The sequence below is a fragment of the Protomyctophum bolini genome, assembly GCF_963924005.1.
Source record: "Protomyctophum bolini genome assembly, chromosome: 10".
Classification (NCBI taxonomy): domain Eukaryota; kingdom Metazoa; phylum Chordata; class Actinopteri; order Myctophiformes; family Myctophidae; genus Protomyctophum; species Protomyctophum bolini.
The window spans coordinates 10855282-10867098 of NC_137871.1; the positions used below are offsets into that span (position 1 = coordinate 10855282).

An 11817-nucleotide genomic window follows, 5' to 3' on the forward strand; every position below is an offset into this window, starting at 1 on the left:
CTCCCCCTAGGTCCAAGTTGTACCTAGTTTAGTTAAATAAAGTAAGCCGACTAAACTGAATTGGAACACGTGATTAAACTCTTTCATTCTGTTTTACAATACAACTCGGAAAGCATAGTCAAATGTGAATGATCTGTTTATGTATCGCTGATAAAAGAGTGAGATGTTTACTTCTGGCCTCTTTATTTACATGACAAAGGAAACTCAATGAACACATGTTAAAAGTTTAATGGCTGAAAATCGTAATGGGGGCACAAGCGTTCAGAAAATACTGTAGTTTTATATATTTGACCAAATAAAATGTATCTTAGCTAGAGTATATATTAATAGAGACGGCACCGGATTTCTCCGCTCATCCACTTGCATTAAGTTGCTCAAAAGCGCATGAGGCGATTTCACTGGAGTGCATTCTGGGATGGATTGGGCCAAATCGACTATCATTGCGTCTTGCCTCAATAACAAATTCGGCCACTATGTCCATTTCGCCTCAGGGTTTCCTCCCTCTATTAATATATATACACTCTAAGATCTTAGCATCTAGTGTGGTTTACATAATACATTCTGTGGTGACATACCGACTGGGAATATATAATGTATATTACAGCTCAAAAACAAAAAAATGCCCAGTATAGACGAATCCGCCGAACGCTGCCCTGGGCGCAATCATATGTCAATCGGCTCTATACTTGTTGTCGCTTGACAACGCAGTTGTGGTTGCCACGTGAATGCTAGGGTTCATGACGTGGTTAAGGAATAGCCAGCCCAGATTATTATTGAAGACGGTCTGAATGAAAGGTCCATTTCGGTCCATGCCTCTCCTCACATGGACAACACTCAGCTGGTCCATGGGTCACGACCTGTGTGCTCCTGGTTTAAAATCGGACATAAGACAATAGAAGCGAGTTTGATTAGTAGAGATGTTGGGAGTAATGGCTGTCATTGCTAAATAGGGCTTTCTGGCTACCAGTGGTTTCTAAACAATGGACTGCTTTTTGGAGCAGTTCTGGACCGACTCGACACCGGGCACTGCACTCCCTGTGGTGTCGAATTTGAAGTCGGTGGGTTAGGGTTACGTGGATTACGTACATACAGAGACTTGGTGCATTTATAGATAAGATAGACGTTACTGACCTGGTATTTGTTGTAATGTTGCAGAGTGCTGCAGTGTTGGCTTTTAGCTTCGTCCTCGTCAGCATAGATCACTTGACACAAGTTACAGAAATAACCGACAACAGGACGAACAAACTCTGTACCTGTAAGACAGACAGTGAAATATGTTCCGTGGTGGTTAAAAGAGGTGGTGGTGTAGTATTTAGTTGGAATGAAAACCTGAATACTGTGTCAGGCACTCAGTGGGACATAATTGGACCGTCTACTCAACAAAGTGTTGTTTCTCACCAACAGGCTTAGTGGGTTGGATGGGATCAGCAGCAGTCGGACTCGGAACCGTGACCTCTGCCTCTGGGTTCTCCTTATGGTTGGCCCTGGGACACTAAACGGAGAAAAAAAAGAACACAGATGAAACCACAACCTCACAATCTGTTGATCATGTTTTTCCAACAGAATTCATTGATGCCGTTTAACCCATTTAGTCCCGACGTCGAAAAAAACGTTCGCTCTGAAAGAATATATACCTACCGGTATTCAAAGATTTGTGCCACATTTTTACGATTTTTCAAAAATAGCAGACCTACAAGTTTATAGTAGGTCTGCTATTAATAATAACTAAACACCGTCATTACGGTACCTCACTTCCTGGTTCAGGCGACGCCACTTCCTCCGAGGTAGCGGGCGTCTCTTCCTGCATGGTCTCTCCTGTGTCCATTATGTAGTCCTCCTCTGTCTCATTTGTTTTCTCCTCTACCGTCTCATTTGTTTTCTCCTCTGTCTCATTTGTCTTCTCCTCCTCCGTCTCACTCCTCCTTCCTGCTCTCAGTCTTTGTGACCTCCTCTCTCCCCCCCGTTTCCTCCCTTCCGTCTCGTTTGTGTTCTTCTCCACTCCCGTCCCCAGTCTATTCTCCTCCTGTTCCGTCACCTCCTCTCCCGACTCCGTTGTTTTCTCCTCCTCTCCTGTCTCCATTCTGTTCTCTCTCTGTTCTGTCTCCTGTCCCGTCTTGCTAATTTCCTCCTCACTTTCCTCCTCCTTTATTCTCTTTCCGTTGGCCTCTGCAATGTCCGCCTCTTGCTCCTCCCTTTGGTTTCTCATCTTCGCCCGATTCCCTTGTTTTCTCATCTTCACTTGTCTCCTTTGTGTATTCTCTATCTCCTCTGTGTTCTCCTCCTGTTCCGTCTCCTTTATCTCCTCTCCCGTCTTGTTCATTTCCTCCTCGCTCTCTCCCTTCTCTCTGTTGTCTTCTGTCTCCTTTATCTTCTCCTCCTCCTCCTTTCTGTTCTCCTCTTCCCCCTCGGTTTCCTCCCTTCTGTTTTCTTCCTCTGTCTCCGATATCTTCCTGGAAATGAGCCTCCTGCTGCTACTCCTCCTGTCCGTGTCCTCGTTTTCTTCATCCGAGTTTGACTCAAGTTCCCCTCTGCAACACAAACACAGCAGAGACGAATAGACATGTTATGTTTACGTGATATAATGCAATATCACTTGCTCTGACCGAGAGGGTGATCAGTTTCCTCATCTTCCCTAGGAATTATACAGCAGTTGGGAGTAGTTCAACCAAAACGTTTGGCGTTACCAAAAAGATGTGACGATCGATTGAAATCCATGTTTTTAATAGTTTGATAGAAACGTCATACAGTATGTACTGACCCAGTGGCGAGTGTTTTGTATCGATCAGACAGCTGGACAAGGAGGACAGAGCCTTTGAACTCCAGTGTCTTGCTGGACAGAACCGTGGCTGCTCGTACTGCGTCGAATACACTGTCCATCTCAATGAAGCCCTGAAATACAAGTGAAACATTTAATACATGAAAATGGCACTCTGCTTAGGTTTCCTTGTTTTTTCATATTTCCATAATATATGTACACAATATACCCGTACACGATATTGAGGTGGGATCACAGGGACTCGATTTGACCGACATGACAGATGACATGATGTGACAAATGAATTAAATTGGCCATTTCAATGAATTATTTCTTAGGGAGTACGGTTACAAGGACTGATGCCAGTAGGGCAGTCAGACATACAGTAGAAAAGTCCAACGGACAGTAGAACAGACCACTTTTTGTCCGCGACAAAGGTCGTATCGATGCACTTTGCCGTAATCTTTGACGATGGACAGGAACTCATCGTCGGAGTAGCCCCTGTAAGGGAGGTTCTCAAAGTAGAGAACCTTGGTACACTGCTCCTAAAAACACAATATGACATTCTAAAAGCATTCAAACAACAGAACATCTTATATAATACACACTAGAGTACAGTATGACTTCATATATCCACTGGAATACATACGTCTACTATAATGTACATTTTATAAAAGTGTATTTCTGCTATAATACATACTATATCTAAGATACGGCTGCGTTTATACTAGAATACATACTGTGTCACTAGAGTGGGTTTATACAGATTTAGACCTCACCTCGTCTTTATCACCACACTTTTCCGCTGGGGGGGAAAGAGAAATCCGTCAGATAATTCTAACCTGGGTTCTTTTTTTGTGAAATTCACCTTTAAGAGGATGTAATTAAGTGATTGATGCATTACCTTCCTCCTCCGTCTCCTCCCCCAGTTCATCCAGTGTGATAAAACTGGACAGGTCTGTTGGGAAATCTGGTTCTGACTGGAACACGAACACGAACACACACACACACACACACACACACACACACACACACACACACACACACACACACACACACACACACACACACACACACACACACACACACACACACACACACACACACACACACACACACACACACACACACACACACACACACACACACACACACACACACACACACACACACACACACACACACACACACACACACACACACACACACACACTTTGTAATATTGTGCCATAATAATAAAATGTTTCTCATCAAACATGGAGATCGACTCCCAACCCCCGCATCTACACCGCCAAACAGGATTTAATGTGGTGCATCTTATCGTTCAACACTTAATCAGATATTAAAGGTTTCACACTGTATGTTTGAAAGCTGCATATTAATATTAAAGATGAACATTAATATTCGGAGAAGACTTTTCCCTACCTCCACGCCTTCCTCTGGTACCTCCTGTTGGTCACTCTGTGCTTCCGACACCTCCACTGGTTCCGTACTGGCTCCAGTGCTCTCTACTGGTTCTGTACTGGCTCCAGTGCTCTCTGTACTGGCCCCAGTGCTCTGTGCTGGTTCTGTACTTGCTCCAGTGCTCTCTGTACTGGCTCCAGTGCTCTCTGTACTGGCCCCAGTGCTCTGTACTGGGACCTCCTCCGTCTCCTTCTTCTCTGCTGCAAAGGTAGAGTAGCTTCGTTTTGAACCATTTTCTTTTTGGACAATATAATCTTCATTTGACATGGTTAGTTTTTAAGCATTTTTTTAAAGCAATTTGTTTTCACTGTACCCGTTTGGCCTTCACCGTCCTCTGCTCCTTCCTCTCTCTCGTCATCAGAGTCTTCGACAAAATCGCCGTCCTCTCCCAAGACCTCCATTCCCTCGATGTCGCTGTCCTCTTCAGACCTGCTTGGAGATCAGTTACATTTAATTATAATAATTAATTCATAAACGTAATTTATATTACGTTTTGCGTGGTGATACTGCCAACAAATGCATGCTTTTAAAAGAACTGAATGGAAATACAAGGCCTGCCGTTTTACAATATTTCGATGTTTTGATTTGTGATCACTATTCTACTTTGACCTTTTCTCCAAACAAGACGGTTACATGTGTTGCTCGAGTTCAGGGGGAAATGGACAACAATAAACTCACACTTGGTCCTCCTGGTGTCCATCGTTCCGATTGGTCTCTGGTTGGGAAGGCCCTGAAAGGACTGGCTTATCAGCTGCGGTTTCTGTGGGTGTGGTAAAGAGGGTGGACATGGTCACCGGCTTGATTCATTTTTTCCTCTCCATGGTCAAGAGTTATGAACCTTACCACTACGAGCGTGACCAATAAACCATGTGGAAAATGTGCCAGCAAATTTGTCACATCAAACTGTTCATTTGGTGATGCCTCATTCATACTGGTTTGATGCTTTCATTGCCGCGAATGAAACCTCATTTCGAAAATAATTTACACTGCTTTACTGGCAAGTTCTACACGCAAGCGTAGACAAAATGTTCAACACAATTAAACTCTGGCAACAAGCGCTATGCTATTTTCCTATTGACACCAAATCTCTACATTGTGATCGGCTACTTTCTTGCAAATATCCCCCCAGAACAGGGATGTTTGACTCTCACCAGACTGCGGTTTGTCAGCTATGTTGCTCTCCTTCTCTCCATCCCTCTCCTTGTCAACCTCCGTCTTCCTCTCACTGCTCACGGTCTCTCTGTCCGTCCTCTTTCCCCCGTCCTCCTTGTCTCTACTCCTCCTCTTTGGGGATGGGCTCCTGCTCCTGCTCCTTGTCCTGCCTGCCCTACGTGGGCTCCTACTCCTCTTCCTCACAGAGCTCTCCGTTTCGTCGTATTTCTTCGCTTTTGGCACTCTCCTGCAGGGCGTTAGAAGCAAATATTTCACATCAACATTAAAGCAGTGTTCATCATCATCATGATGATTATAAACACCATATTGAGGCGATATTGTCCCATTAGCAAAACCACATAAGGTTGAATTAATCCAGAATGTAACTTACATGAGTGTGTTATATTCTCCAGAGAAGAACACCTTAATGGCCACACAGTCTATTTTCAGGATGTTCGTGGAATAATAGTCCACCAGCTTCTGAGCATCTGGTGCAAATTTCATCTCCACAGAAGCCTGTTTGATTCAAACATAATTTAATAATAAGACAGACAACACCACTAACGAAGCAGACAAATATTACACTACGTGTAAAGTACCGTAGTCCCTGTAAAGATGACACATAAGATAATTGACTGCAAGCAAAAAACTATTACAAATGTTTCAGCTTCACATGACTCCTCCCAGCTCCCACCACTGTCCTTACTAACATAAATAACTACATTTACTTAAAATGTCTCCCTTTGACTCTAGATACAGATGCCTGAAGGTCTTTGACGTTGCCTAATAAAAGTGTTCATATTGCAAGCGCAGACGATGTGTGGGTCTTTGTGCACTTTATTGTGCATTTCTTTGAATCCCTTTGACTCTAAAATGACAAAAGGCTAAATGGGATTGTTATAATAATATAGAGACATCTAACTGCATAGTGCCAATGAATTGTACCAGTGCTTTTATTTTTATTGTGCTGTATCCCAGACATCAATTTGTTTTGTTGTTTTTTTCTTTGGGGGGGAGACGAGCTGGGTTTAGGGACAGGACGGATATTACCACTGAGGGCAGGAGCAGTGTGTACAGAGGAGGACCGAAGCGCTTGATGATGGCGATCAGGTCAGAGATGTTGTCCTCTCCCGAAGGGCCGGGGGTAAAACTCACCACACGAGAACTCTGGAGGGAAAAAGGCACAACAATAATAGTAGCGATTTAATTCACGTGATGAAATGGGATTTCTTTTTGTGAGCATGTTGTTGTGAGCATGTACATCTGCTATTGTCGGTGTGCGACCCCCACACACACACACACACACACACACACACACACACACACACACAACTAAGTATGACTGAAGTTGAAATTACCTGTAGGAAGTTGAAAGTAGCGGAGTGATCGAAGATGATTTTCTGTCCACCGGCAGAGATTGGGTTACTCGCGTAAAACTTAACCAGATCTCTGGCCTGGTCACTGGTGCCCATCTCCACAAACGCCTGCGGGTCACACATTCTGCTAGATTAGGTATTAATACCGCTGCCACTTTGCTACTGCCTTATTGTACCAATTCCATTGGTCCCTTCACTAAACACCCATCACAAAAGCAATTGTCTGATGCTAATCTAAATAGTTTAACAAACGTTGCTAAGCTAATACGTATGTAGTATTGTAGTACTTTTGGGAGCATTTTATGAAGCGAATACATTTAGAGCATTTTAATAGCAACTAGAATTGCTATTTTCTATAGTGAATGAGATTCTATTATACTGTGTGTGTGTGTGTGTGCATGCGTGCGTGCAGTAAATAAGTCTTACCAATGTTGGGAACAGAATAATTTTGACAACCTTCCCAAATGTTTCTACCAGGGACCTCAGGTGAGTCTCATCCACAGACTGAACTGCAAATTTGACAGAAATCACCTTCCCGTTCGCTGGACGCTGCTGGGAGACAGAAAACAAACGAGTTTACAGTCAGTTCAATCCAGGAATATTATTCCGATCTAATCTAATCTGGAGAGAAGGGCATTTCAATGGCTGTTCGGTCATGACCCAGAAACCCTCTCACTTCACTACACCCGTCAACAGTGTCATGGTTTTATTCATGTTTTTCCATTTACAACCAAAGCCTGCCCTAAAGTAACCCTGAATAACACAGGTGAAAGGATAGCGATGGGTCATGGCCTATAGTGTCGTTTTTAAACGGTAACATGATCCATGGCCATAATAGCATCCTGTGTGTGTACACAAAAGCTGAAATATAAAACAGTTAATACCTTCGTTTGTGTCTTTTTAAAAGATTGCATCTGCAGCATGCTGTATTTATTCTGCTGCGTCGTAGCACTGAACTGAAACGTAACAAACATTAACAGGTGAATAATAATAAAATTGTGATGCCAGTGAATATTCACACAATAATACTATACGTATTAGCTTAGCAACGTTTGTTAAACTATTTGGATTAGCATTAGACAATCGCTTTTGGGATGGGGTTTAGCCAATGGAATTGGTACAATGTAGTAAAGTGGCAGCAGTATTAATACATCATCTAACAGAATGCGTGACCCGCAGGCGTTTGTAGAGATGGGCAGCAGTGACATAATAGCATCCCGCGTGTGTACACAAAAGCTGAAATATAAACAGCATACCTTCGTTGCTCTGTTTTTATTCGGATGAATTCGCTGTGCGGCCCTTTCTTCATGATTCTTCGACCTCTGTGATTGTTCATTGTCAGAGCTTGAGAGACACAATACAGTTTAATGGGTCTTGTGTCACAAACCATAACAATTGTGTGTGTGTGTGTGTGTGTGTGTATGGCTGTGTGCGCGCGTGCGTGCGTGTGTGTGTGCGTGCGTGCGTGTGTGTGTGTGTACAACTTAGTTGATGGTAAGATTGGGTGAAATATCAAATACCGGTATGACAAAAATAAATTTCAACAGTGCAGTAAATAACTAAAATGTTATGGAAAACATGGAGCTGTACTGATGAATTGTGACAATACCTTCTGGTATTATCCAGCCTACAGTCCCAGGCAGGAAACCTGAGGAGAGACAGGCAGACAAACCATTACAACACAACTAGAACCACATTCTGAATGGACAACCATTCTGCACAAATCTAAATGCCCATCAGAAAATGTCTAATGAATCTGTGTTTCCAAAAATGAATATCTGTGAGTTTCCCTTCACAGAGTCAAACAACAATTTGTCCAGTGCTGACTCACTGCTGAAGCACGGTGAGTTGTCCATCCGCATGCCGAGTAGAATTGACGTGGTTGTTCCAGTACTGCAAATTACAAAAGAAAAATATTATAAAAGGGATCATTTAACCACTGGAAACCACTACAATATTTGAAATGGCCACCTCATGACCGGAATCAATAAATAAATTGTGCAGACATTCTGTGGTCCTCTCTACTGATGCAAGAGCCAGCATGCTTGCTTTGTACACCTTCCTCCAAGGCTAATCTCCTACCCAGTGCCGTGGTTACTAAAAGCTACTAGCCTCGTTTACAAGAGAGATGCAGCACATCTTTTTTTACACAGCACAGCTCACTATGAAGCAGTAGAAAATAATAGGAAGCTTGTTTTATACCTATTTAACAATAATGAGTGACTTATATGATGGTGTCCTGTGTCAGAAAACAGGAAGCTTGAGTGAATTCTTTCCATTTTCCAGTCAAGGGATATTTTGCAAAATGTGGATCAGAGGTGTACAGAACCCGACATATCGAGACAACACAGGCAGGAAGTTGTACTTCTACTACTTTGAACATGACATGATGTGGCTACAAACTTCAGGACATGACGTTGGAATATGAAAGGTAATCATTAATTATGGACATAGACTTATATAGAGCACTTTTCTGGATAGTCAAAGATTTACATTAATTAACAATAATATAAATATAAAACGTAAAACAATGGAAATGGGACATGGGGAAGGCATATCTGAAGTAGGTGTGGGCTTTGGAATCGTGTTCCACAGAGAGGTGATGGAAAATGACAGCCCTGTCGCCCGAGGTCCTGGGGGTTTGCAGGAAGTTAGCATCACCGGACCTGAGGGATCTGGAGGGGGCATAGTGGCGAAGGACGACGTAGGTAGGATGCAGCTAGGTTGTTGAGGGCCTTGTAGATTGTGAATTTGTGACTAATATTTTGAAATGTATTCTGTCTGACTGTGAGCCAGTGAAGGTCACGGAGGACTGGTGTGATGTGGTCTCTGGAAGGGGACTTTTGGTGACGAGCAGGCAGGTTAAGCAGCAGCGTTTTGTACATACTGTAGTTTATTGAAACAACAGCCTACCCGCCTTTGCCAGAGAAGAAGATGAGTAAACAGAAGACATGTGAGAGACACCAGCAGGTACTTACCTTCTCCGACAACACGGTGATTTCACATAGAGAGCAGGTGTAAGGATATGTCATTGGAGGAGTTCCATGGAAGTCCAGGGCTACTTTCCGGGATGGCTGCTTCTGAGACAAACTCGGCTGACCAATGTAGGGAGAAACCTGCAGTGGAGGTTGACTCATGTACTCCCTAGATTGTGGAGCAGGCTTTCTGTAATCAACTACCTTGGGTTGAGAGGAGAGGGAAGCAGGAGGAGGCACCCTGCTGTAGGAAGCTTTGGGTCGATACTCCTCAACATTCAGAGAGAATAAGGAAGGAGGCTTTTTAGTGCTCTCCCCTGATGCTGCAGAGCTGGGGCCGACTCTGCCATACAGGCCTACAGCAGGTCTGGCGTTATGGCCATAGTCCACTACGTAGCCTGAAGGCGACGCCGGTGACGGTGACGATGACGACGACGACGTCTTGTGGTGAGTCATAGAACCGATCTGCCGGGGGTTTCCCCAGCGGTCCTGCCAATCCTGTACCTGCTCGTGTGGGAGTGGTCTAGACTTGGCTGCCGTCGGGAGAACGTGGTCTAATGGGTACTGGATAGGCTGCGTTCGAAGTTTATCCCACTCCCCCGAGGTGGCGGAGCTAGTCGTAATGGCCATTTGACGGGAAGATGAGCGGGGAGGATGAGAGGAGGAAGAGGAGGAGGAGAAAGGCGGAGCAGGAGGAGTGGCGGAAGTCTGATCACCGCCTCCCCTCCTGACTTTAATCTGTTTAAGGAGATGAGGCAGAGAGTCAAGTGTGAGGGCGTCCTCTGGCAGCTCGGCCAGCAGGGACAGGTCTGTGGGTTCGAGTCCACAGCTTTTGAGGATATTGAGGGCCCCGTCGGAGCCTGGCAACAACGACGGGGCATAGGAGGAGGAAGACTTGGAGGAAAAAGGAGATGAATGCTCCAGGGGCTGCCTGTAAAAGTGTTGGTTATGATCTGAACTTGAAGAGCTGTAAGATGGGTGGGTGTGTTCGGTCGGTGCAGGAAGAGGATGTCCCCTGTATGGTTGGTGGTTGTTAGACATGGTGGAACCACTGAGCAGCGCACTCTGCAGACAGAGGTCACCAGGGAAGAAGAGAGGGCATACAAAAAGTATTAAAAGATAAATTTGAGAACGTGATGTTTCTGATGGGTGTTGGATACCTTAATTATACTGAGATATAATAGGCAACACTCTCTGTATAAGCAGTACTACAACACCCCCCCCCCCCCCCCGCAAAAAACCTATACGGTTTGTGTTGTTTTGCATTCACATTATGCATTGTTACTGTTGAAATTACAGTTGAACCGAATCGGTTTGCAAAACAGGGAAATCATAAAAGCAATTTAAACTGGAATTAAGTGCAACAATGATAGGCCACTGAAACTCGATCGATAACATCAACATTAACAACATTAGCTGAACCTATAGCTCCGTTAACTGAACACAGTTCAGATAGTATCGGATAACATGTTTCTCAGTTTCTCACCTTAGCTAAATCTACATATTCAGAAGGGGTATTACCTTGTTTTACAAATGGCGAATAAATGTTATAAGTATTAACCAGCCGCGATCATCAGAAATGAACAGAACAAACACAGTTCGTAGTATCGGTCACGTTTGGCTTCGATAGTCCACACAACGCATAAACAATATATTGACTTCCGGTTGTAACTTCAAAATAAAACACATTCACGTTCTCGTTTCAGTTTTTTTAAGAAGAAAAAAAGGGTCACACTGACACAAATTTCAGAATTAACTAGTGTTATCCGGTTAATATTCTTTAATTATTTGACCGGATCATGATGCGATAATTTAGTGCATAATATTAATAATTATATTAATAATTAATAATAACATAACATTAATAATAATATTTATGGCTGAGGCTGAGTGGATCAACAACCTACAAAGAGGGCAGATGCAAAAGATACAAAGCTTTTGCAGCACAGCACTAGTCTCGGAGTCGGAGACCACAGGGCAAATTGTTTTCAAAAGAAAAGCATGTCAGCAACTACAAACGTCGAATGCATCTTTGCATCGTTGTCGCTGGTTTCCATTGACAATAAATAGTAAACTGCAGCTTTGCATCTGCTCG

The 11817-nt window shown here is 43.6% G+C and overlaps 1 protein-coding gene across 6 annotated transcripts; it reads right to left on the bottom strand.

Annotated features, from left to right (window-relative positions):
• Positions 1-181: 181 nt before the first annotated feature.
• LOC308322712 (uncharacterized protein) lies at positions 182-11355 on the bottom strand. Of its 6 annotated transcripts, none has more exons than XM_080774111.1 (23): positions 11244-11355; positions 9726-10787; positions 8579-8640; positions 8357-8395; positions 8004-8091; positions 7632-7703; positions 7174-7299; positions 6730-6855; positions 6422-6538; positions 5763-5887; positions 5371-5618; positions 4898-4979; positions 4533-4648; positions 4344-4419; positions 4181-4271; positions 3660-3735; positions 3535-3560; positions 3172-3300; positions 2759-2889; positions 1748-2528; positions 1399-1492; positions 1132-1253; positions 182-867 (listed from the first exon to the last, which is right to left on the bottom strand). In XM_080774111.1, the coding sequence occupies exons 2-23, from the start codon at positions 10761-10763 to the stop codon at positions 835-837; spliced, it is 3798 nt and encodes a 1265-aa protein (XP_080630237.1). In that variant the 5' UTR covers positions 10764-10787; positions 11244-11355; the 3' UTR covers positions 182-834. The 6 variants fall into 6 exon arrangements, with proteins under 6 accessions (XP_080630237.1, XP_080630238.1, XP_080630235.1 ...); XM_080774112.1 differs by having other exon boundaries at positions 1748-1906; positions 2000-2528; positions 4181-4419; XM_080774109.1 differs by having other exon boundaries at positions 4181-4419; positions 7174-7296.
• Positions 11356-11817: the final 462 nt, after the last annotated feature.

Excerpts from the sequence above, each read along its gene's own strand:
- LOC308322712 (XM_080774107.1), bottom strand. The coding sequence starts at position 10,763 with ATGTCTAACAACCACCAACCATACAGGGGACATCCTCTTCCTGCACCG. Across the intron at positions 8,092-8,356 it reads AGGCTGGATAATACCAGAAG|CTCTGACAATGAACAATCAC; the intron begins GTATTGTCACAA and ends GTGTCTCTCAAG. Across the intron at positions 7,300-7,631 it reads TTAAAAAGACACAAACGAAG|CAGCGTCCAGCGAACGGGAA; the intron begins GTATTAACTGTT and ends TCTGTCTCCCAG.